The 26,418-nt window shown below is 35.7% G+C and overlaps 3 protein-coding genes and 2 long non-coding RNA genes across 6 annotated transcripts; 3 read left to right on the top strand and 2 right to left on the bottom strand.

Annotated features, from left to right (window-relative positions):
* Positions 1-522: 522 nt before the first annotated feature.
* On the top strand, positions 523-9,777 carry LOC104902745 (putative BPI/LBP family protein At1g04970). Of its 2 annotated transcripts, none has more exons than XM_048636062.1 (6): positions 523-1,127; positions 3,247-3,386; positions 3,558-3,975; positions 5,393-5,659; positions 8,188-8,313; positions 9,193-9,777. In XM_048636062.1, exons 1-6 carry the CDS (start codon positions 681-683, stop codon positions 9,394-9,396), a joined length of 1,602 nt encoding a protein of 533 aa, XP_048492019.1. In that variant the 5' UTR covers positions 523-680; the 3' UTR covers positions 9,397-9,777. The 2 variants fall into 2 exon arrangements, with proteins under 2 accessions (XP_048492019.1, XP_010688946.2); XM_010690644.4 differs by having other exon boundaries at positions 525-1,127; positions 5,411-5,659.
* LOC130589990 (uncharacterized) lies at positions 3,957-8,612 on the bottom strand. Its single transcript, XR_008967552.1, has 2 exons — positions 8,541-8,612; positions 3,957-4,467 (listed from the first exon to the last, which is right to left on the bottom strand). It is a non-coding gene; the product is annotated as an uncharacterized LOC130589990 (long non-coding RNA).
* Positions 9,778-12,422: 2,645 nt separating the features above from the next.
* Positions 12,423-15,880, bottom strand: LOC104902740 (putative disease resistance protein RGA3). The gene is made up of 2 exons (XM_057391937.1): positions 15,595-15,880; positions 12,423-15,517 (listed from the first exon to the last, which is right to left on the bottom strand). The coding sequence occupies exons 1-2, from the start codon at positions 15,878-15,880 to the stop codon at positions 12,423-12,425; spliced, it is 3,381 nt and encodes a 1,126-aa protein (XP_057247920.1).
* Positions 15,881-18,800: 2,920 nt separating this feature from the next.
* LOC104902743 (DEAD-box ATP-dependent RNA helicase 41-like) lies at positions 18,801-23,875 on the top strand. Its single transcript, XM_048636077.2, is given in 6 exon segments — positions 18,801-19,191; positions 20,582-20,720; positions 21,541-22,038; positions 22,041-22,531; positions 22,533-22,783; positions 22,785-23,875. Coding segments are annotated over 5 exon segments (1,668 nt in total). The 5' UTR covers positions 18,801-19,191; positions 20,582-20,650; the 3' UTR covers positions 23,143-23,875.
* Positions 23,876-23,958: 83 nt separating this feature from the next.
* LOC130590001 (uncharacterized) lies at positions 23,959-25,520 on the top strand. The gene is made up of 3 exons (XR_008967568.1): positions 23,959-23,984; positions 24,978-25,050; positions 25,131-25,520. It is a non-coding gene; the product is annotated as an uncharacterized LOC130590001 (long non-coding RNA).
* The last annotated feature ends 898 nt before the right edge of the window (positions 25,521-26,418 follow it).

Genomic DNA, 26,418 nt, shown 5'->3' with positions numbered 1-26,418 from the left:
ATTATATAAATTAAACTCTTCTACTTTATTAATATTAAACGATTGAACCTGGTATACAAATTCTTCCATTTTATTTGAACACAAGCTTCCTTCTGTTTTATATGTTTTCTTCTCTTAATGCTATATTCGAATAATGATAGACAAATAACTAAAAAAACCAACGAAAAGTTGATTTAAGAAAAACATATTTTGAAAAATAAAATTGATTATAAATGTTTGTTTGAATCAAATTTTTATAACACTGATAAATAACTAATTGAAAAATAAAACGTTAATATGACACACCCATAACATGCAAAAAAAAAATCTACTAATATACATGTATTACAACTTATATTATTTGACAAAAGAAATGATCAAAGTAAAAGGAAAAAAAGTAAATTATATTTTTCCAATGAACAAGAGCTAGGAAATTCCCTAATAGCTTCCCACCCAAACCTCCTTTCTTAATAAAAAACAAAAATCAGTTACTATGTCTATGTGGGTCCCAAACTTGTTTATATTATTATCCCATCACTCAACTCAACCCGCCATCTCAATTCTCAAACAAACGTGGAGTATCAGAATCAAATCAAACCTTCAAAAACAAACGTTGATGGCTTAATACCATTTCAATCAATCCTAATCTCTCTCCTTTGACTTCCATCTCCGATGCGTTGACCACCACTTCTTCTCACCCCATGAAACCCACACCACTCTCTCTCCTCTTCCTCCTCTCATTCTCTCTCCTCCTCCACCACCACCACCGACCACCATACGCCGTCGTTTCCGCCGCTTCCGATATCGGCGAATCTTCCTTCATCTCATTCTTAATCTCGAAAAATGGTTTAAATTTCCTCAAAGATTTGCTGATTTCTAAAGCAATTTCTACTCTTACACCTCTACATATCCCCTACATTGATCAATCAGTCCAAATTCCGTTTATTGGTAATGTATTTGTTGAATTGTCTAATATTTCTCTTCACCAAATTAGGGTTTCTGATTCTTATGTTACGCCTGGTGATTCCGGTGTCGCGTTTATCGTGTCCGGTGCTACTGCTAATATGAGCTTGGATTGGTATTACTCTTATGCTGCTGGTTGGTTATTTCCGTTTCAGTTTTCTGATCATGGGGTTGCTTCTATTCAGGTACTGTGTTTTTGTTATGCCGGTTTCGGAATTCGGAAGATTAGCTGGTTTTGTGGTAGACTTGTAGTAATTGAATTGTAGATTTTTTACTTTTTTAGTTGTAAATTTTGTTACTCCCTCTGTCTTTATTTAGTTGCTACATTTTGCCATTTTTGGATGTCTCAATTAACTTGCTACATTTGCTAAACATTTCTATTTTTAGTATGTTGTACCCATATATATATATATTTCCTCCGTTTTTTAGATGTTACACTTTCTATTTTAAGAAATTTTAAATTATATGTTACACTTTTATTTTGGGTAATAACTTTTCTCTATCTCTCTCCTATCACATGTTCACATGGGCCCTTTTGTTTTTCATTCTCTCTATCTCTCTCCCCTCCAAAATTTACCTAGGAGTCCGTGATTTGAAAAGTGTAACATCTAAAAAAACGGAAGAAGTATATATATATATATATATATATATATATATATAATTATATATATATATATATATATATATATGAAGTGAGTTCATATGAGAATGCATACTTATATGAGAAATGAGAATGAATTTTACACGCTATAACTCTTATGAATAAGTAATATAACTCTAATGAAAAAGTGATGTAACTCCAAAAACAAAATATTTGAAAAAAAAAATTCAAATTTTTTTTTTTTTTTTTTAATTCAAAATTTTTTAAGGGATATAACTCTAATGAATAAGTGTTGTAACTCTAAACCAATCGTGTGGTTGAGATTTATTCTCATTTCTCATGTAAGGAGCATTCTCATGTGATCCTGCCTATATATATATATATATATATATATATTAGGAAATTAAGTTAGCCCAAAGACTAACCCCTACAAGGTTACTAGCCTGTAGGAAACACCAACACATTGGCGGGTAAGGCATGCATAGCATGCACAAGAAATACCAACATAATGCTGAGAGTAAGGATCGAACCCCTAACCTCAAGGGCCAAGGGGGAGCGTTTTATCTACTTGAGCTAACTCCTATCCCTGTACCCATATATTATTTACCAATATAACCTTATTTTTGTCTTCATTGCACTACTTTTCAATTGTCCCCACATGTTCCCTTGACAATTGTACAAAAGTAAATATAGCAACTTAAAAAAGACGGAGGGAGTAGTTGCTTGGACTTGAATTTTGGTGAAAGTATTGGTGGGTGTTGCTGCCTTGCTAGTTCATGTAATACTACCTACGGTTACATTTACAAGCTACATTTTAGGAAACAATAAAAGGTGTGGTGAAGACCATAATTTTATGGGAAAATGACAAATACATGGAATTAGACTTATAGGTCAGGAAGATGGCAAAAATAAGTAGGAGTATTGGTACTTTTTAGTGGGCTATGGTTACCAAATAAAAAAATGTAGCAAGTAAAATGAAACTACCTTTTATGAAAAATGTAGCAAGTAAAATGAAATTACTTTTTATTAAAAATGTAGCAAGTAAATAGAGCCATAAAGAGTACTTCCATTATCTGACAAACACTCCCTCCGCTTTTTTCTATTTGCTACATTTCTATTTTGGGAAATCAAACTATCAACTTTGACCAATTATTTTGATTTTGTGTAAGTAAAAATATAGTCGTGTGTGGCCTTGTTAGATTCGTCTCTATGTGTAGATTCATAATATCAAATTTCTACTCAAATGGATCAAGAGATATTAAGGGGTAAAAACCGTGCAAAAACAATGTAGCAAATAAAAAAGCGGAGGGAGTAGTTATGCACTGTGTGGGTCCTGTCTTGGAAGGCAGAGTTCGGGAAGTAGAGATGTATATAACTTCCATAAGGATTTTGGATATATGATGAATGTAGTGGAAGAGTGAAATATTGGTAATATTTCGGGCTTTGGGTTACAGTGACCTAAATTCAATGTTGCACCGATGTGTCCTCTAGTAGTTAATTATTGTGAGAGGCATTATTGGTAAACTAATCAATCGCATTCCAAATGAAAGGCATGAAGGAAACAGCCTCATTTTAATCATATCGGGGTGGGTAATGCTGATGGTATTAGAGGCGCTGGGGAAAATGACTAGATGTAAACTAACTAATAGTAGGTCAATTATCTATGCTGATGTTGATAAATTCTTATAATTTCTGTTTAAAAGGTTCAAGGAATGCAAGTGGGCCTCACTTTGTATTTGGAAATCCAAGAAGGAAGGCTGAAACTATCTCTCATTGAATGTGGTTGCTTTGTTGGAGATCTGTCTATTGAATTGGACGGGGGAGCATCCTGGCTTTATCAAGGGTATTCGTCTCTTAACTTCTTTGGGTGACATATTTAGCAGACGTTTTGGCTTTATTTTCTCATACCAGCAAAGGATCATATGATTTATTCTGAACAAAATAATTGGATCAAAATCTAATATGTTGTTCACTGATAAATATTAAATTCTCACTTCTTCTGTATTCTCATTAGGATTGTAGATGTTTTTGCTGAAAAAATTGAGTCTGCAGTGGAGGAAGCTATCACTAAGAATCTTGAAGGAGCAATTTTGAAGCTTGCTTCGTTCCTTGAGAGCTTACCCAAACAGATGCCAGTTGATGATATTGCGTCCTTAAACGTCACTTTTGTAAATGGTATTTCACTGAGTAATTCTTCAATTGGATTTGAGATCGATGGTTTATTCAGTCGAAGAGATCAGGCATGGAAATATGGATTCTACAGGGACCTTTTATTTCATAGAAAGGATCTATACTCCTCAAGAGATCAAAAGAGAAAATTGAATTTATATGAGGAGCATTTGCAAGCTTTATCTTGTCGTGATTCATCAAAAATGATAGGAATTTCAATAGATGAATCTGTTTTTCACTCAGCATCCACCTTGTACTTTGAGGTAAGCTCAAATTTAGATAGCTTAAAAGTATTCTGCCTTTATTTTCTCTTTTCATTTCTTACTGGAGCTAACAATGAAAATCGTGTGACTTTCCAGCCTGGAGCTGAAATTATAACATGAAAACAGTAAGAAAGCAAAACAAGTGAGCACAACCTGTATATGTTTACATGAGTTTCTACATATCATCATCATTAATTAATATATAATCAAATTGCTCTGGGTTGTCTATAAATATCAATAACAATGATTACACATCATACATATCTAAATTTTGCCTCAACAAAGAGAACTTCCATTATTGAAGAACAATTCCCAATCATTAAGGTTTTTTTTTCGCGCTCTGGAAGTTATGTTGTTTCTATCGATAGATTGAATCAGTACCATGGCTTCTTTGTTGGTTTCTCAATTTTGCATATAAGCTGTCAACAATGGTTGATGCCTCCTCTTATGCCTCCTTCAGCAAGAGCTTTTTGTTCTTCCCACTGCAGGGAACTGTAGGATAGGATTTAATAAATGAACTGTCTGTGATAAATTCATAAAATATAGAAGTAGACACAAGAAACATTGGACATAGTAGCTATCTGTTATTCTGAAGTTGTATATCGATATAAGTTTGGGTTCTGAAGATGTTTTAGCTATTTCCATGATGGAGCTCACTTTAATCCCAGTGAAAAATGCCACTGGGTAGTTAACAATAGTTATGTAGCAACTTGAATTCTTTGTTTGCCAATATACAGCTTTGGAAGTCCCGGACTGTTGAAAAATCTGTCGTAATAGTAATGGCCACGGTAGTGAAATGCGAGAGAGGAATCGCGAATCTCCTGTGTTTCCAAGGGAGAGGATGGGATGGGGTAAAAACATAAAAGTGAGCGTGTGGCATTTGTTTTCTGTCGGTAGATTGGCTATGCATATAAAGATCAAATAGTGTCCATCTTGTACATCTAATGTGTATTATTTACTAAGCCTTGATGTTTTTGATGTGGCTTGAGTCATAATAAATGAAAGCAAGGAAATCTTCTACATTATGCCAGATTTTGTGGCCACCATGAAGACAATAATGACAACATATTTCGTATGCAAAGGAAATTTTTGTCAATATATTTATGGATTTAAAACATCTCAATTTAGAAGTTTAGATTATGAATTTCAAATTCTAAACGACGGGAAAAAGTAGATTACTTAAAATTAGTACGATTCGATGATTCCCCTTTCCACGTCAAGGACAATTTGATCAAAAGAAAAAAAGAGATATTCCTGCTATTTCTTTTTTAAGTTTATAAATATATTCCTACCTTCAATTAAGGTAAGTTCGTCATTTTATGTGTGATTATATAGCATGTAAAGGTTTTGAACAGGTTAGAGGCAGTCTTGTGATTCAAAAATCAAAATTACTTAGTTGCCTCATCAAGTTTATCAGATGATTATTTGTGGTCAGGCAGGTTACTTGCAATGGATTGTGGATAAAATACCAGATCAGGCTCTCCTGAACACGAAGGGTTGGAGGTTTATCATTCCTCAGCTTTATAAGAAGTACCCGAAAGATGATATGAATTTGAATGTGTCTCTTGCTTCTCCTCCAGTCCTGAAGATTTCCCGCCAAAACATTGACATTACTGCTAACGTGGACTTAATAATTGATGTCTTAGAAGGTGGGCAAATAATACCAGTTGCATGCATTTTCCTGGTTAGTATTCTAACTTGGGCTTGTAGACTGATCAGTTGATGTTTTATGTTTTTTGAGTTAAATTCTTTAGTCTTTCCTTTATGTCAAGTAGATAATGCTTAATGATTGCTGGTGCATGACCTATTACTTTAAATTGTATTTTTAGCTACAGAGTCGGGTAACCATGATGATACTGCTAACATAATGCTTAAGCACAGCTATCATTACCTACTCTGGCCTTTTCTTGAAGTATATATTGTATCTTATGGAGCTTAAAAATTCAAAAGGGGGCAATAATTGATACCGGCAGGCACTATGGTTATTGCTTTGGTTTAGATGTTAGTAGTCATTATTAATTGATTAGTATATGATAGTTGTTAGAGACGGAGTGAGGTTCTTTTAGCTAATTGATGCCTAAGCATTTTGTTTGTGTTGGGAGCCAGAACCTGGAAGAGATTGTGTTGGAAGTTGGGAGGGGGGGGGGGTGGAGATGGAATGGTTAGTACTTGTAGATCTTTTGAGGGTAGTTTTTTGTTAGAGGCAGAGTCTTGTGGGCAATGGAGGATAATTCTTAAAAGTTGGATCCAAATAAGAGTTCAGTTACACTTTAAGTGATCTGGCAGTTGTCATCAATAGTCAGTACTAGATGAGAGTGTAGGTGTGTTAGGGAAGTGGACCTGATTTATTAAAGGTCACAGCAAAGCAGAGCCATATCTTTTACAAAAACAAAAAAACTAGATCTTTTATCTAAACTGAGCTGAAGTGTCAGAATCAGCTGGAATGCTCCTGTCTTAGCAGTGCACTATTATTTGAGATGGATGCAACACTCCTGCACCCCCCCCCCCCTTCCTTTTGAGTTGACGCGAACTATCACTTAGTCATTATAATCTTTGGGCTTATGCTAATGGTAGAGCTGCATATGGTGGGTACTATAACCCAAAAGTATTGGAAGTCACAACCATAAGCGTTAGCTTACTAATTATTTCTAGTTAACTCTCTTTTTTTTTTTTGAAGTGGATGCTATCAATGCTGACAATTAATAGTTCCCCTGTCTAAATGTGTCTGGCACTGATTTGAGGCATGCACCAGAACGAGCAGAAGTCAAGCTTTAATTGAGGTGTCAAATTTTAAGTAGATTGATGATCATTTTAGTCAATGAATTTCTGAGGGATGAAAAGATGGCATTATGAGGTGCATGTAGAAGTGTTTAAGACATTAAGAGTTGGGTTCTGCTAATTATTGTGATGCCTGCTCACACGAGAGGTTAGGTTACAAGGCAGAAACTAGAAAGTGACAATTATATTTATAATATTTTTTTTGTTCGATTGCAGTTATATTTTTCGAGTTTTGAATAGTATCATAGATTGAATCAGTGTATTTTTTGCTTCATTTGTGCAATGTTACCCTCACTCTTCATTTAGTCTCCATTAGTCGTACGTGCATGTGTCGAGCACTCAACAATCTGACTCGGGTATCGAATACTACATTTTATTCTTCGTCTAGACACCTCAGGTATCTTGAACCACATGTAATTGTGAAAAATTGTAAAACGAGGGGGAAACCAAAGAGAATGTTATATGATATGTAATCATTCATGGTTTGAGATCATAAATTTAACAAGATGTAGCAAACAAGCCAACTTGAAATGTGTGCATATGCATTTTATTCTTGCAAAGCACATACAAAAGTATATTAATATCAGGATGGTTTATGATTGTTGTGTCCACATAGCCGTGTCCAGTTTTAGGACACTGTTGGGCAAATTTTGATATTTGGGTCTGTGATATATAGCTGTGAGACAACAAATTCCAAAGTGAACATTTTAACTTGGACACAAGGATCACATAATTTATTCACCATAGTCTGTGTCGATTTTCCTTTTTCCCTTTTGGATGCTTGCGGGCAAGTAAACAAAACATTATTAATGATGGGCATTTCATGGGAATGGTGCGGGTGGGCAATCTATTGAAACCCCCTTTTCTGTTTTCTGTTCCCTTTCATGATTTATGCTCGAATCAACGTTGTAAAGATTATTGTTGACGCATAACAAAATCTCCTAGAACCACTATCCCCGTCTCCAAACAAGGAAGAAGAGCTCAAAAAAAAAGAACTGCAATAAATTATTCTTAGCTCCCATACTTCCAAACCTTGATGAAGTACTACTCATAGAAAAGGGTCTCATGGATCTGTGACTAAAAGGATCGTGGGTCAATGTTGTCGAATCTGACAGTATTTTGCAAAAGTTACGTAATCCTTGATTCTGGGTTGTCGCTTATTGAATTCAACCTCAGACTTAAAAGTTTTACCTTACAAACCAAAATACTTGAGGTTTAATATGTTCTGTTTTGTGCTTCATAACATCTGTTTGTTGTGTTGCACAATTTTGTGGATCCTTTATTGGCATGGCTGGTCATAAGCACCAAGCTTAAAGATCACGTTGTTGAGTGATTTAATCTGTACTCGTTGCCTGAACTGGTTTTATATGACTTGCTGAAGCTGGCTCTCTTCTTCACATGAGTTATGTTGTTGGCTGCATGTATATTTCTCAGGAAATTCATGCTTCTGGCTCTGTGGCAATAAGAGGTAATAATCTTGGGGGAAAGGTAAAATTGGATGATTTCCAAATGACGTTAAAATGGAGCAAGATTGGTAACTTGAAGATGTTCTTGATCCAGGTAATGCGATTCGACTTCTGTTTGCAGTATTCTAGAAGTTGCCATTTTTTGATGTATTAATTATTTTTATATACTGCTATCAAGCATTTTAATAGATGTGCATTTATTTGTAGTCATTCAGGATAAAGAATGTGTGAACTAATGACAATTAGGATCTTCATATCTGAATTCTATTTTTGAAACATCTTTCCTACTAAGGATCAAGTGGTTTGGGCTACTTACATTACCTGTTGCTCTCCACCAAATTTGCCAGTTGTGGGATTCGTACGTAGTGTATTTCTTGTTTGTGAAGGTTCCATGTCAGATAAATCTGTAAACCCCTTCTCTCTATTCCTGAGCCCCCCCCCCCTCTTTCTGTACCTTTTTGGATCTCCCCTTTTCATTTGTTTGCTTGTGAACTTGCATCTCCATTTATCTGTAGTTGAACAGGGCATTAAACTTGTGCGCATATCACATGAACCTGAAGTAAAAAGGCTATTCAGTGATTATTCAATTGCATCCGGTTAGTTATTGAACAGATAACTAGCAGAGATGCTGACCTTTAAAAAAAAATTGGCCTATATTCGACTGGTTCATCCTATGTATCCAGCTAGCTTATAGTTTCTGAAGGATCTCAGACGTCAAAGACTTTTCTTTTGTGCGTATAAATTAAAATAAAAAATTGTGTCATCTTATAGATGGAGATTTTTCGCAATACTGAATATTGATATTTGATAATATGTTGTGTTAGTCACCTTGAAATCTTCTATGCTTCTAGTCTAGGGCCTCTTTAAAATTTGATTAGAGATTTGGGTATCCATCCTTGCATGTTTTTCAAGCTAAGATGTTTAAAGTTTAGTCTGCATTTGAGACTCTCAACACAATTTTGTTTGTTTGCAGCCTGTTATACGGACAGTGATTGAAACAGTTTTCGTGCCATATGCCAATGCACGACTCTGGAAAGGGTTGGCTTTGCCCATGATACATGGTTTCACCCTTGATAATGCCAAAACAAACTACCTGGATTCCAGTGTCAATGTTTGCAGCGATGTAGTATATTCAGAGTTGGATGATCATGCTCAGACTTTGATACAGAGATCATAGACATTTGTGATTTGTGTCATCTCAGTGAGTGGATAATTGCTTCAATGTCTTGGGCTCAAGCTGCATGCAATTAAATCATGTATACCGTCATTTTGGAGCCTCGCACACCAAGTAATCTAATACTGCTTGTAAAATAGAGGCAGCTTAGCTCTTCGTACAATTGTATATATGAGTATGACTGAGCTCAGCTAGTGTCTGTTAATTTTTTTTTTTTCTGCATTCTGTAAATTATACATAAACGTTGTTCTCACGAAACAATTTGGCAAGTTAATTGTTCACACTAAAAGTATGTAACAAGTAGTTTATCAATTCTACAGTGAACTGTATGAATTATGCAATTTTTGGGGGTTGATATGTTCATCAGAATTATGCTTTTAATTACATGTGATTGCGCTTGTTTCGGCTTTTCAGATGTGAACAATAAGAACTCTTTAAGTTAGACGAAAATTTGCTATTGCCTAGGTGAACTGCAGCTCACCAAGTCATCAGTAAGATGAGCAAACTTGGCTTTGGGAGTTGTGTCTGAGAAAGGAACCTGTGAGGCTGTAATGGTTAAGCGCTATGTTTGAAAGTAGGTAACTGGTGTAGCAATTAGTGAGTCTAGGTGTTTTTTCTTATATATGTACAAGTGGCACCTAAGAGGAAAAGTCGAAATGTAGATCAATCGTCGTTCACTCCTTCCTAACCCCGAACATATCTTTCACGTCTTGCTCCTGTCGACCAATAGCCATATCGTGGTGAGGCTGTGGTCAGTACTTGGCTCAAGAGTATTACTGTCCGAATCAATCTGCCCCTGAAAAAAAGTTTGTGATTGTACGACCTGCATTTGTTCATTGTTGTGATGGTGTTATGTTGTATCTTTATTGACTTGAAGACTTCCTTGTTCTCCAGCGATATAGCTATTGATATTGACATGAAAATTCTTTTAATCTAATTAACTGTTTGAGGATAAAGCGGTATAGCTATTATTGACATGAAAATTCTTTCAATCTAATTACAATTCATTTCCTACTCTACTCTTATCTGATTTTACCCTTGAGCTCAGGTGATTTGAAAATCTTTATTGTTCCATTGTAATGTATAATCTTTACGCTCTTATAAAAACTTTTACACAACAAGTTCTGTTATAGGATTGGTGATACTAACACACTTTTTTCTTTCTCTTTTTTGTCTCTAAGGGTTTAAAGGGAATTATGGATGAGCTGAACTGTGAATACATGTGAAGGCTCTGACACATAGAAGAAAAAGCTGATATGGTCGTGATCGCAAAAGCGGCTTGTAACGAATGTATGGAACTGATTGCGGCTAACGCGACGGTAATTTTTTTTCAAAACATTCACATATAAGGGATTTAAAGTCACATTTGCAAATTTATAGTTTAAGAAGGATTTCTTCATCGTAATATATAAAACAACTCATATGCATCCAAACTTAGATGCCCCCATTATTCGGCCTTGAGTCATATATGGTGTAATCAATACAAACTTACAATAAAAGTAATCTGTCAAAAGTAGTAATACCATTTAATTTGTCATTCAGCAACAGAAATAGAGAAAAGCTTCAAAATTCACAAGGAAAAACAATCAAGCAATTAAGCCATAAATGTGAAAATTATACATAATATGTAGCAGCAACTCAAACCCGATATAAATTTGACATACACAACAAAGGTGAAAAAAGAAAGATGATACTGTATTGAATTTCTTCACTTTCAATTTTCAATGTGTGGTGGGAGTGAGATTAACAAGGTGTAAGACTTATGAGAGACAAGTGAGTGTAACCAACAAGCTGCACTCCCTATATATGTAGATTATGGCTTCTGCTGCTTTTACAAGTTATAGATTCATGCCTATCAAAATGAAGTATAGTGAATCAATTTTCCTGGTTCACCAACATGATCTGCATCTAACTATTATATACAACTAGTTACTGCAAATTGATACCATAAAAATGAAGAGCTAAAAAAAGAATAAGGTGGAGGATCACCTGATCAATGGCTGGCAGCCTAGCACAACCAAGTACCAATTGATAATCATTGATTCATTGGCAAGTGAGATACCACAAAAACAAGGTTCTGAAGTTTTAATCCGAATTACGCCTTGAGTCATGCATAGAGATGTGAAAATGTATACTCAGGGGTAGCCTGAATAGTTACAAGGGTAAATTGATCAACTTAAATGCTCAAGGATTAGACAAATTAACAGTTGCAAGCCATTGCCTTCTGTCATCTGTATCAGATACCATATGAATATGAGAAGTGGTGGATAGATTACATTTTTCTTGACAGAGGCTAATAGATTAAACAGTCTCCGGCAATAATATCAAATGTCCACATTTCATCGCATTTGGTAAACAGAAATAAACAGGTGCAACATTAATGACATAAACAGATCTAGAAGAGGCAACTTCTTTGTTCGAAATTGAATTAATGAATAACTAACTGTATACATGTAAACCTGCGGTTTTGTAGAGCTATGCAAGTATATTACTGCTTCTGGGTTTTGGCAAGAAAATGCTTATAAGCACTCACTCTTGAGTACCCGAAAGGAAATGGTCCGAATGACATTTGGTAACTAAATAAGTAAAAAATTGTACATCGTCGCCGAATGAGGTACTTGATGTTGCTGTGAGCCTGTGACCAATCTTAGAGATATTAAGCAGCTTCAAACTAAATATGAGTCAGACCTCACACACAAAAACAGCAGCTATGCTGCAAATTTGGATGGGAAATTTATTCACGAGCAAATAAAAGCTGTTATTTTGTATCATTCATTTCAATTGTTCATACTCTAAGACAAGGTAATATACAGACTACATATGTGTCTTAGTTGACAAAGAGCAGATCTGAAGTGAACTATGCACAACAAATATAAATAAGTTGATATATGTAATAATAATCATAAATGTGCTTCAATGAAAGCCAGGTTGCCATCCCATATAAGTAGAGAAGATAACAAATTAGATACATAATTAAATTACAATTTTAAGGAGCATTACAATGAAAATGTTAGAGCCAATCAGGATATTTATTTTCTTACATCTTTGTCATTAATAGTAATCTTAGGGATGTGTTTGATGTAGGACCAATCCTCGCCAGTGGTATTCTGGCATCTCTCATGGAGGCGTTCTGAACAGTTAAAGATTTTAAGATTCCTGAGAGAGGTGAGTTTGGACATCCAAGATGGAAAGGAATTCAGTTCTTTGCAACTCTCAATTGTGAATTCTTTGAGAGCAGTCAGGTGCTGTATCCAATTAGGCAGTTCCATCAGCTGTGAAAGAAATTCCAAATACAAGGAGTGGAGGGAGTGACGAAAGGATCGCCACGGCATGCTAATGCCATCACCATCTTCTTTCTCTTCTTCTTCTGATAGCTTCAGATTAGGGCATCCTCTTACAGTTAAACGCTCCAAGGAAGTGAGATGCTCTAATCCTCCACATACACTCCTTAGATTGTCACAATAACCTATTTCCAAGTAACGCAAGGAAGACGAGCAGTGACGCAGCACTTGCTCAACTTCTCCCAAACCCTCCAACTTCTTGTCCCCCCATATTACCATCCTTTCAACCTTCTGAAAGGACTCCATGGGGAGTGATTTCAGCCATGTCATGTTGTCTGTTGAAACATCTATTAATTTGGGAATGGGATCCAATACGAAAGGTGAAGATGAGGTAGTAGGAGAGGGTAAATCCCTTTGCTTATCGATCCTTATTATTCTCAGTCTTTCGTTGAAACCTGTAAGAGATAAACTTACCAAACCGGGACACGACGGAATATATTTTAGCTCCGGGCAGTCATGGATGTACCATGACTTCAATCCTGAAAGACATAGTAATTGCAATGATTCCATCTCCATGCTGCTGCTAAAATCAAGCTCATGACCATCTGCTACCCATCCTTTCAGTTTTGGCAACCTTTTAAACATAATCCATTCAAGGGAGGGAAGGACTGACAAGCCTTCTGCATTTGGCAGTACAGCTCGGGCCAAATGTGATGCACTACTGTTTTCAATTATGTACTCCAAATTACGCAAGTCGTAAAGTGTAAGGACTTTCAGATGATGCATGTTTCCAAGACATGCCAAGTGCTTCAACTCCCAACACTCATAAAGTTGTAGGTCAACAAGATTTTGCAGAGAGTTTACCCATCTTGGCATTCTGACACCAAGGTATCGCCGCATTTCTAATATCTTGAGATTACAGTGTGGCTGTATGTCTTCCATTAATGCTTCTTCATTATCTATTAGCCTTCCGTCAACCTCTGTTATACTGAAAGTAAAATAAACACACTTAAGACGTTCCTTGTCCTTCAGGTATCCTCCTTCCCTTTTACTATCTATCTGAGCATTTTTGGGGAACTGGATACTTAACCTTAGACTACCTTTCAGCTTCTTGAGAGCTTTTAAGTCATCCAGATGTTCAAACCACTTCTTACAATTTGAACTAGCTTCACGCAACACAAACAGTGGTAGGCTATGAAGGTTCGTTAACATACTCAACCTAGCAGGCATATAATTCAGATTATTGCATCCCCAAATATCTAGAACCCTAAGCTTAACCAGTTTGCTTATATGTTTTGGTAGCTCTTTCAATTTCTTGCAGGATCTCAAGTTTAAAGTCTCCAGATTATACAGTTTCTTAATTGACGTGGGAAGCACTTCTAATTCTTCATTATCTGAGAGATCTAAGTACCTTAAATGTAGCAGTTCACCTATTCTGCCTGGCAAGCTTTTAATGTTTGACCCGCTCAGGTCCAATACCCTCATGCACGTGAAATTCGCTAGTAATTCCTCCAAATAGAGCTGGTCCATCATGGGCCTGTTGGACTTCCATCCAACTTGGAGATACGAACGAATACGGGTCTTAGTGAAAGTATTTCTTTTAGATTCACCTCTCTTAAGGACTAGATGCCGAACTTTTTTATGCATGTTTTCGTTGATACAATCACTTATGCAAATCTCCTTTCCTGCTACCTTCTGAGCAATATCATGCATCAAATCATGTATCTTACATGTTCTAATCTCACCTAATTCATCTTTGTACACGTCTTGAAAAAAACATCTGCGCAACAAAATAGAAAAATACTCCTCTGCAACATCTTCTTTGATGCTTTGATGTTCATCTGATAAAACAATGTAGCCTTGTGCCAACCACAGACTAATTAACATTTCCTTGTGAATCACATAATCTTTAGGAAACAAAGCACAATAACTGAAGCAACTTTGTAGAGGGGACTCCAGATTATTGTAGCTTAGCTTCAATATTGGCATTATGTCATCTTGGCATTCTCTTATGTTGGCTAACCCTATCTCCTGAGCCGATAGCCACTTACTCTTCTCTTGACCGTACAGAAGACTCCCTACTACTCTCAAAGCGAGAGGGACTCCAGCACACCCTTTAGCAATCTCTTGCCCTATTTTAACCAAGTCATCATCATGATGGCCTGATTGTTCTGATCCAAAGGCTACTTTTTCGAACAAATGCCAAGAATTCTCATATGACAGTCCTTGCAGCTTATGCCAAAAACCATCTCCTATAATTCTTGCAGTCTCCTGTGAACGTGTAGTTACTAGAACCCAACTTCCCATTTGGGCTCCTAACAAGTATTCCACCAATTTAAGCCACTGATTGCGGTTTTCAGTCCATACATCATCTAAAACAAGCAAGCATTTGTTACTCGCTAGTTTCTCTCGAACCTGGCTTTGCACCCAGTCCTTGGTGGATCCATCAGGCTGGTGACCAGTAATCGAAGCTAGAATCTTACGAAGAATCCCTTCGACATCCAACTGTTTCTGATCATGATCAGATACACAAGTCCAGAGCCTCAATGGAAAGGCACTCAAGATCCTTGCATCATTAAACACAAGCTGAGCAAGAGCAGTTTTCCCCAACCCTCCTATGCCGACAACAGAAAGGAAAGAAACATTGCGTTCAACACTATTACTATCTAGCAAGATAGCAATGATCTTGTTCACATCATCCTCCCTCCCAATAATATTACCCTCATAAACATAAGAACAAGTATCCTCCCTTATCTTCCTAATAGGCTGAGAGTCAAGACTTAAGAAGCCAAACTTAGTATGATTACTAGCAATAGCATCAATCTCCTTCCTAATCTTCTTAACTTCATGAGACATATTATATGCAAAACTAAAAGGATTGTGACGAGAAAAGAAGCGACGCACTTGTTAGAGACTTTACCATCTTCCATGACTTCCCTCTGCTTGTGTTCAGTGAGAGTGACAAACTTATCAAATAAATCATCAGCATTATAGATAGCATCCTTGAGCTCTTCAATCCATAATTGTGCTGCATTGGAGAGCTCTAGCTTGGTCTCTGCATCAAGAAGCACAGCCTTGACAGTGGAAACTGTATGCTGGAGGTCAGCAAGTTGAGATTCATAGCCAAAGTAGGAGCATATTTCCGTCAGCTTTGAACATGCCGCAGATAGTGTTTGGACAACAGACATAGCTGATCCAATGTCCATTTTTTCAGACAAAGTTGAGAAAAAAGGGATCAAAGTTTTGAGGATTCAGGATTCAGGATTCAGGATTCAGGATTCAGCAAAGAGGAATGAGGAATGAGGAATGGTGGATGAATGGTGACCACTAAGTTCACTACACACCACCTTTAAAGAAGATAAGAAGTTAAGGCAGCTCCGTACAAAATGGGCCCTTAGTAGTTAATTCATTGTAGAAAAGAAATACACTATTCAATCATTCATCAATAAGATTATTCTACAAAAAATAATGGAAGTGAAATAAAACTTAAAACTTTACAAATTACCATAAAAGATCATGGTGATATTGCAAAATTGTTGTTGCATTGATTCCCTAAGACATGCAAGATTCCAGATTTCGAGTGTATTTAGCCCAGACATGAAACTCAATGTTACCGAGTTTTAGTATTTGACTATTTGGCTATTTAACTTTAACCACGCAATAGATGACCAAATTAAAATAATTTTCCATTTGTGAAGTATTCACAAAAATAATTTCACATTCTGATGTTTAGACATTGATGAGTCACTGCATATAATATCAATCTCTTTTAAAACAATTACAATTTGATAAAACTAGTTGTTGGCTCACACTAGAAGTATGTAACAAGTAGTTTATCAATTCTACAGTGAACTGTATGAATTATGCAATTTCAGTAGTATGTAACATATCTTTCACGTCTTCCTCCTGTCGACCGATATGGCTATCGTGGTGAGGCCGTGGTCAGTACTTGGTTCAAGAGTGTTACTTTCCGAATCAATCTGCACCTGAAAATAAAGTTTGTGATTGTACGACCTGCATTTGTTCATTGTTGTGTCTTTATTGACATGAAGACTTCCTTGTTCTCCAGCGGTATAGCTTTTGATATTGATATGAAAATTCTTTTAATCTAATTAACTATTTGAGGATTAAGCGGTATAGCTATTATTGACATGAAAATTCTTTTAAACTAATTATAATTCATTTCCCACTCTACTCCTATTTTATTTTACCCTTCAGTTCAGGTGATTTGAAAATCTTTATTATTTCATTGTAATGTATGATCTTTATTGTTCCATTATAGAAACTTTTACACAACAAGTTTTGTTATAGAATTGAATTTGTGATACTAACACTTTTTTTTTTGTCTCTAAGGGTTTAGGGGAATTATGAATGTGGTGAAGTGTGAATACACGTGAAGGCTCTTACACAGAAAAAAAGCGGATATGGTCGTGATCGCAAAAACGACTTCTAATGAATGTATGGAATTGATTGCGGCTAACACGGCGTGAATTTTTTTCCAAAACATTCACATATTAGGGATTTAACGTCACATTTGCAAATTTATAGTTTAAAAAGGATTTCTTCGTCGTAATATACTAATATATAAAACAACTCATATGCATCGAAACTTAGATGTCCCCATTATTCGGCCTTGAGTCATATATGGTGTAATCAATAAAGACTTACAGTATAAGTAATCTGTCAAAAGTAGTAATACCATTTTAATTGTCATTCAGCAACAGAAGTAAAGAAAAGCTTCAGAATTCACAAGGAAAAACATTCAAGCAATTAAGCCATAAATGTGAAAATTATACATAACTCTACATATTTGGGGAGTATATAGCAGCACCTCAAACCCGAAATAAATTTGACATACACAAAAAAGTTGAAAAAAAAGATGATGCTGTATACTCCCCAAATATGTAGAGTTATGGCATCTGCTGCTTTACAAGTTACAGATTCATGCCTATCAAAATGGAGTATAGTGAATCAATACTATACATTAAGATGTTTGTTTATGGTATTATGGGTGAGATTAGGATTTCAAGGCAAAGTTACATGTTTACACTTAATAAAAGAGAAAGAGAGGAGGAATTAGTAAGGGCATTTAAGTAAAATATTAATTTAATTCCTACTAATTCTCAATCTCATTGTTCCTACTAATTCTCAATCTATATAAAACAATGGATATCTTCTATTTTAATTTTAGGATATTGTTATTCTGACCCCGTTTTACTAAGTTACCGCCTGTATTTTTAAATTAAATTCCCTAATTAATTTTGTACTTCTTCCGTTTCTTTTTACTTTCATCATTTGACTTTCACGCTTACCGATGCACTAATTTGACCATTAATATCTTCAAATGTGTATTGGAATAAGAAATAAAAATTTGATTTTATGAAAATATACATTAAGATGAACCCAACAATGTATTACTCCATCTGTTTCAAAATATAAGACATTCACGTTTTGCGAAAAGTTGCTTTGACCACACATATATCTCAAATACGATAAGTAAAAATTATAAAAATTATACCGCTGGATTCGTCTTGAAAAATACTATAATAATATTATTTTTAAAAATTTTATATCAACATAAATTGAGAGTAATTAACGGTCAAAGTTCGACCTCGAATATCGTGCGTGCCTTATATTGTGAAACGGAGGGAGTACATTACAACAATTGATTTTATGTAGAATAAAATATTGTATAGTAAAACTTAGGCTATGTTCAGTTCACCTTATTTTTGCTTATTTCAGATCTAATCAGATCAGATCAGATCAGAAAAAATAAGTTCAGATCAGATCAGTTCAGATTTTGCTTATATTTAAAAACATTATATCTTTCATAACATAATTAGTAAAAATTATAATAATTGAATATTAATAAAGTACTCATTGAGACGAATCAAACAAGACCCACATGACTATATTTTTTCTTATAATTGAGAAAAATCTAAAAGATAATATCTTGTAATCAGATTAGTTCAGATCAGATCAGATCAGATCAGAAAAAAATAAATTCAGATCAGATCAAAAATTAGATCAGAAAATTTCAGGTGAATCTAACACATAATTTAGTGGAATCGTCAAAGTGATGCAAGTAAAAAGAAACGTAGAAAGTATAAGGTTTGAATGACCACCACCTACATACACCGGACAACCACTAGTCCACCAGAAACAGAGAGAGAGTATCTACTATCTAGAGTGTTCCAGCTCGTTTTACTCAGGTACGGTGTCTGTAATCGTATCATCAGAGAAGATTCCACCGTTGGATTTGGCTGAAATTTTGACAGATTGTTGAGGACATTCAGGACTACATTCTGACCGTTCAGTTTTTCAATCGGAGTCCTGGTTCAACGGGAATCGTCTCTTTACGGACCTTTTGCTCTCTATTTGAAATCTCTTATTGTTGTTGTTTGTTTTCTGGTTCACAAATTCACAATTTCACGTCTGCTCGCCCTTCTCCACTGACGACCGGCCACCGCACCATCAAACTCGCCTCGCCCCAACAATCTCTAAAAATTCGAATGAGGTAAATGTAATTTTAACCTAATTGCTAAATTGTTGTTTGTTGGTTGTTAGTTTGGTTGTTCTTATTCAATTTAAAAATTCCCAATCTTTAAGTATTGATAATGAGTTGAAGCCAACTCCAAATATTCGATTTCGAAGGTTATTTGAACTTCATGATTGAACATACATATTCCTACTTTTTTTCAACCGAAAAAAGATAAAAACAAATCCTCCATTTTTTCCTTTACTGAATTGCAAATTGATGGGGTAGTTAGTTTGAGTAGGTGGTGAGGTGAGCTTGTAATCGAGTTTTTGTGGTTTTAAAACAGACGGGTATTGGTGTTGCAGTTAATAATGGTAACGGTTTTGCAGTTAGGGTTTCTATACATCTGTTATATGAAAAAAAAATTGTATATTGCAGGTTTTTATTATTCATAGTCTAGCTTCGTTGGTCTTAGTAATAATTGGTATTTTCTCTTTTATCAAAAATATACATATATTGATATACCTATTGTCGATTAGGTTTCGAGCACTAGTTTAGTTTTCTGTATCGATTACGGCTAGCATTTCGGTTTTATCCTGTTTGTACTGTTTGCCGTTGGTATATGGAGCTGATAGAATTTGCCATAAGTTTCTTGGTGAAAGCTTGAACGTTTATAGCTAAAAAAAATAGATAAACGAATGAAGGTGGACATCAATGAGAAAGGCTGGTCTATGAGAGGATTATATCCATATTAATTGTGGGGTTCATGAGTGTACTTCACAGTTTATTGTGCTGACTGGCGTTGGAAATGGCTTAATAGACATTGTAGTCCAAAAAATTTTGCATTGAATGATGTGAGCAATTCTTTGATTATAATCAACTAGGAACATAATCGAGTCCAATTTACCAGGATTACTTAAGGGATTAAGCCTTTTATGAATTCAGGAGCTTTAGTTTACACAGAATTTATGCACACATAAGAAACTAAGCAACTTTTGTTTCTATGCAAACATGCATTCTAAGCTAAAGTTAGGGCCTATGTAGAGTCTGTTCAATCATGGTTGCTAGCTTTAGGTATTCAGTCGGGTCCATGTCTAAGACTGTGAACCTGTGATATATCACTTCACTTTTAGGAAACAACCACTTTGGACTTTCTCCATGTCCCATGCATTGAGCATGAGACAAACACATATAAACCCGACTCTAAGATTGCCTTCTATAATCTTGAGTTGTATGAATCAATAAAGTGTGAATCCCAAAGGTATGCTCCCAACACAAAATTTGCTTTAAAAGGGATGAAATTGGTTAACTTAGCTTTCATCACCCTGAGTTTTGATCTAAGCAGTATGAATGCTACGCAAATTGCAAGGAGAATTTGCTACAAAATGATTTTATTTCAAGTCTCACACATTCTTCTTATAATTTTCAGGAGATGTTGAATAGAAGGCTTAGGAATTGACAAATTGTAGCCACACAATTCTGGATTTCTGCTTTACAGATGGAGGTGGGCAGCATTGATCATGAGTTAGATTATTCTTGTTCTGCTGGAACTGATGAAGAAAATGCAGGTAAACGTTTCGTAAATCATGTGGTGGGTTGTTTTGTCGTAGTTGCAAGTGTTTTGTGTCTAATTAATGCTCTGTTGAGAATTAAGACTTTGTAATAAATATCATGTTTTTCTGCTCTAAACATGTGTTGTATACCTGTAAATGGGAAGTATGGCTATCTTCATTTTATTGTCTATGAGTTTATTGTGGATAAATCATAGTTGATCATGAATTGACCATAAGTTGTAGTCAAGAACTTTGAGCTCCTAGCCTCCTATAGGATATACCTATGTGCCGAGCCGTATCTTTCCATTGAAAAGGCTACCAGGTTGTAGGATTATAGAGTAGTTCAATACATGTGTTTTATTTCACTTTAGGTAATTTGTTGGAGTCACCCATTGCATTCTCCTGTTTTTTGGGGTCTGTTACGATTGTTTTTATTGTTACAGCTCATTGAGATCTTCAATTGTGACATTGTTACATGTACTGTATGTTCTATGGCCTTTCTTTTCTTTTCAATTGTGTTGCTTCTCTTAAGCAACTTGCCAGTGGTCAGATGATGATAGATTGAGGTTCCTTACTATAGTCTGGAGATGCTTTTTTGGAGGTACTGTTTCGAGGAAATTTGAACGGGAAGATCTAGGTTTAGCATTCCTTTGGGGATTATTACTTGTTAGGTACATGGTGGCTACTGCCGGAGAGTGATATTGTAAATTAGACAATTGATTTTCCTTCTATTAACACCATTTGTTATACTAGTTTAGATGAAAACATTAATTGTCTAATATTTCTCCTTAAATCTGAAATCTGCATATTGCTACATAAATTTTTGAAGTTTCAGATGAAGTGAAAGTAAGGTGCTGGGATCAAAGAGAAGCTGAACCAGGGGAACCTTGTTGTGTTTCAGATGAAGTGAAAGTAAGATGCTGGGATCAAAGAGAAGCTGAACCAGGGGAACCTTGTTGTGCCATTTGTGGTCGCTATGGGGAGTACATTTGTGATGAGACAGATGATGATATTTGCAGCTTGCAGTGTAAAAAGATACTTCTGGAAAGAATATCCAAATCAAAGCTTCCCTCCTCACTTCCTGTTCAGAAACGATTACCTACTAGTGATGAATGCTTCTATGTGAGAGATACTGAAAGAGGGTCAAGCTCTCGTCTGCTCTCTGATGAAGAAACTGCACTACTGAGAGAGAGACTTCATATTTCTGTTAGATATGGCTCTGTCCTTCCACCTGTTTTTTCATTTTCTTCTTGTGACCTTCCAGTGAAGCTCCTTCAGAACATTGAGTCCATGGGATTCGAACTGCCAACACCAGTCCAAATGCAAGCTATACCGCTGCTTTAAATGGGAACAGTCTTCTTGTTTCAGCTGAGACCGGATCTGGCAAAACTGCTTCATATCTGATCCCAATTATCACTCGTTGTGCGAATTTTTCTCGTGATCAATTGAACAAGAGGAAGCCGTTGGCAATGGTTCTTACACCGACTAGGGAGCTGTGTGTGCAAGTTGAGGAAGAAGCAAAGTTACTTGGAAAGGGTTTGCCATTTAAGACTGCACTTGTGATTGGTGGTGATGCTATGGCCGGCCAGGTCTACCGCATCCAACAAGGTGTGGAACTGATTGTTGGAACTCCTGGAAGGCTGATTGATCTGTTAACTAAGCACGATATTGAGTTAGATAGTATATCCATGTTTGTGGTTGATGAAGTGGACTGTATGCTTCAGAGAGGCTTCCGTGATCAGGTGATGCAGCTCTTTAGGGCTCTTTCGTGTCCCCAGGTTCTTATGTTTTCTGCCACATTATCTGCTGAAGTTGAGAAGATGTCACAACTCAATGGCAAAAGCTTTGGCGGTTGTCTTTGTTGGAAAGCCAAATAAGGCAAACCTCGCTGTAAAGCAGATAGCTATATGGGTGGAGTCGAAACACAAAAAGCAAAAGCTTTTTGACATACTGATGAGCAAGCAGCATTATAGGCCACCAGTGGTTGTGTTTGTGGCTTCAAGACTGGGGGCAGATCTCTTAGCTGAGGCAATCAACATTACAACGAGAGTCAAAGCTCTCTCTATCCATGGTGAAAAGTCTGAGTGAAAGGAGAGAGATTATAAGGTGTTTTTTGATGGGTGAAGTATCTGTGCTAGTAGCAACTGGTTTATTGGGCCGTGGAGTGGACCTCGTGAGCGTGAGGCAGGTTATAGTGTTTGACATGCCAAATTCGATGAAGGAGTATGTCCACTTGATTGGCAGGGCCTCTCGTCGTGGAGAGGAGGGTAATGCAATCGTGTTCATAAATGAGGAGAGCAAGAAAGTGTTCCCGGAATTGGTTGACGTATTGAAATCATCTGGAGCTGCTGTTCCGAAGGAGCTTGCTAATTCAAGGTACACAACATATCTTGTTTCCATGAGTAAGAGCCAGAAGAAAAGGAAACATGGTGCTTGAGACTTGTATTCTGGTCCCACGGTGGACATCCTCAAAATTCTACGAAGCTACTTACAACGAGTCCTAGCGGCTGAGATGCAGGGCCGGGTGCTGGCCAGAGGTACATTGATAATGTGGTACCCTGATTGTTTGGGGTTCCTAGTCTTCCTACTATGCAATTTTGCAAGGAAAAATCCACTGATTCTAAAGTTCTAATGAACATTTTTCGGAAGGGAACAAAGTCCAAGGCTAAGGCCTTCAAGAAGTAGAACTTCTTTCTCCTCCCCTGGATCAATATAAACAAAGATACCCACCAGAATTCCAGATTGCATATTTGGGTATCAGAGATAGAAGGGCGGCTGAGTTTATTGTTCTAGTTGATGGTGCTTTCAAAAGTCTTGATCAGGCAGTCACTTTTTTTTTTTTTTTTTTTGTGAAGTGGGCTGGTACCCGAGTCGTGATACACCCATACCCGGTATGGGGCGGCAGTTACCCATACCAGGGCAAAATGGTAATTTTAAGCAAAAAAGCAATACAAGGTTAGTAAGGACCATTTTGAAGATGAAAAAAAAGACAAATCATTTCTACAGCTCTCCTTCTCCTCTGTCCTTTGTTGTTTTGAAAATCGCCCATTTCTACAGCTCTCCTCCTCCTCTATCCTTTGTTGTTTTGAAAATCGCATCAGGTAATAGGTATGTTGCTGAATTGAAGCAAATAATTTGTATTTAATGAATTGGTGAAATTTAGTTTGAAACATTGAATTTATCAGAATTTGGTTTAATTACAATGAGGAATTTCAGGTGATTAAGCGTAGTTTCACGAGTGGAAGATCCATAGAAATTTCGAGCTTCGAATTTAGGCTGGTATGTAAGTGCTTGGAATTGTTTTGATTTATAGAAATAAAAAGGTTTACTGTGTAAGAAATTCGTATAATTATATTGATTTACTAGAGTTGGAGTTGGAAATTAGTTTTTCTAAGTTGCATTGAATTGTATGAAGTTTGAATTGTGTCTTGAAAATTTAGAAACCGTTGGAATTTTGCGAATAGTAGATTTGCTATAGATGTAATTCATGTAAAATAGTAGTAATATAGGTGGTTTAGAAAAGTAAATGTCACAATTTAGGGTTATGTTTGAAAAGTGTGTTTTTTTTTTTGTATAGTGTTGCTGTGTGGTTGCAAGATTTATTGAGTCATTTGAAATCTTCGTCATTTTATGAGTGTAGTAGGGCAATGATACGGTACAGTTGAGTGAGCAGAGCTACGACATGTTATCTAATGTTAGTAACTTAGAATATAAGCATTTGTATGTTGAGTTCATGAATGTGTTCCTCTGTTGGTTAGGGTGACTTGAATAATGTTGTAGAAGTAAGAGGAGGAAGTATATAAATCGTGTTGCGGAAAAGGTAATAGGTCTATATAGGAATTGGAATTGAAGAAATTTCTGAGTATTGCGAAATTAGGGTAATGTGCTGATGTTTGGGGAAATTTATGGCAATTGAGAGACTTAATCATCTTTGGTGTTTTAGTTATGTGTGAGATCAAATTTTTTTGATTTATGAGAGTAATTCGTTAATAAATTAGTTATGTTCAATTGATTTATGTGTATTTATTCATATAAAAACAGTTATTGGCAGAATATAAAATTGTTGGCAGAAAAACAGTTACGGATTGTATTTTACAAATTGATCTTCATATTGGCAGAATATGTATTTAGCAGAAAACAGTATGCAAATTATGTTGGTAAATAGCGTTTAATATGTATCCTTTTAGTATTGTTATTGTGTTATTGCGATGTTATTGGTTAGTATATAAACATGTCGATTGAGAAGTAGAAAATAAGACAATTTCAATGTAGGTGTACATTTTGCATATAGATGGATGATGAGGTATTAAGAGATGAGTATGAGGAAGAAGCTGAATGTTTGGAGGTAAATGACTGAATTTGGAGGGTGTCGCTATTGTTGTTGGGTGTTATTATTGTTGTTACTTAAATTGATGAACATGACAGGATGACGAAGTGAGAAATGGAAATAAGAGGAAAAGAAAAAGTTCGAAAAGAGTGGGTAATAAGGTAAATGTTGTATGATTTGAAAAGTTGTATAGTAATTTTTTGAAATGTAATTGTAAATAATGAAGTGTGGTTGGAAGTTAATATATTTTGGTGATCAAAGTTCTTTTGGTACAATGAAGTACTCGTTTTTGTAAATTGTCAATGAAATACTTGATTTTGTGAATTGTCAATGAAGTATTCGGTTTTGTAAATTGTCAATGAAGTATTCGGTTTTGTAAATTGTCAATGAAGTACTCTATTTGCTATACTCTAGTACAATGAAGTACTCGATTTTGTAAATTGTCAATGATCGGACAATATTGAATATATCTTTGCGTATTTTATGTTTTTTTTTTTTTTTTTTTTTTTTTTTTTTTGACAATAAGTACAAACAAATACTACATTAAATTACCTAGTCTGGCTGCTATAGCTAAATCATGAGCAGGAGCCAGATCGCTTCTACTAACCTTATGAATTTTACAAAATAGAAATTTATTATATAAAGCCTGGATATCGTGAACTATTGTTGCAATTTCAAATGGATAATAGCTTTTCTGTATAGCTTGGACTAGGTTCTTATTGTCCGAAAATATACGAACACGATTAATACCATGAGAGATTGCTTCACGTAGCCCTCGAAGAATTGCATGTGCTTCAGTTTGAAGTGATGATATAGAAAATACCACATCATTTCCTTCAAAAATTTTAGTATTTCCTTGAAAAGCTAACCATCCGATCCCTGCCCTTGGCCGATTATGCTTGTATCTCTTCCATGCTCCATCCACCATTACTATACACTCTTCATAACATCGATTAGTTTGAGATAGAAGTAGTCTGTCTGAAGTGAAGCTTTTTGTGGGATCGAGTAAGCAGTTTTTACTTCTAATCCTGTTACCCTCAATGATTTCCTTTAAGCAAATTACTTTCATATGCATAATGTTTATTGGGTTTACCTCATCTTTTCTGAAAACGACGTTATTTCTATGAATCCATATAGCCCAAAGTGTGGCAATGAAATCTGTTACTCGTATAGATTTGACGCCATCTTCCTTCCAGAGTAGCCTGAGAAAATTCTTAATCCATTCGTCAAACGGTATATCAGGATTGGTTTGAATTCTAATTCCCAATGTCGAGCTTGCCCAAACACGAGATGCAATGCTACAATCTCTAAATAAATGACTCTCATTCTCCTGATACTTTCTGCACAATGAGCAATTTCCATTAATAGGGATGTTCCTTTTTTGCA

Source organism: Beta vulgaris, chromosome 9 (assembly GCF_026745355.1).
Source record: "Beta vulgaris subsp. vulgaris cultivar EL10 chromosome 9, EL10.2, whole genome shotgun sequence".
Classification (NCBI taxonomy): domain Eukaryota; kingdom Viridiplantae; phylum Streptophyta; class Magnoliopsida; order Caryophyllales; family Amaranthaceae; genus Beta; species Beta vulgaris.
The sequence above is the reverse complement of the archived record's forward strand: the minus strand, read 5'-3'. Positions and strand labels throughout refer to the sequence as shown.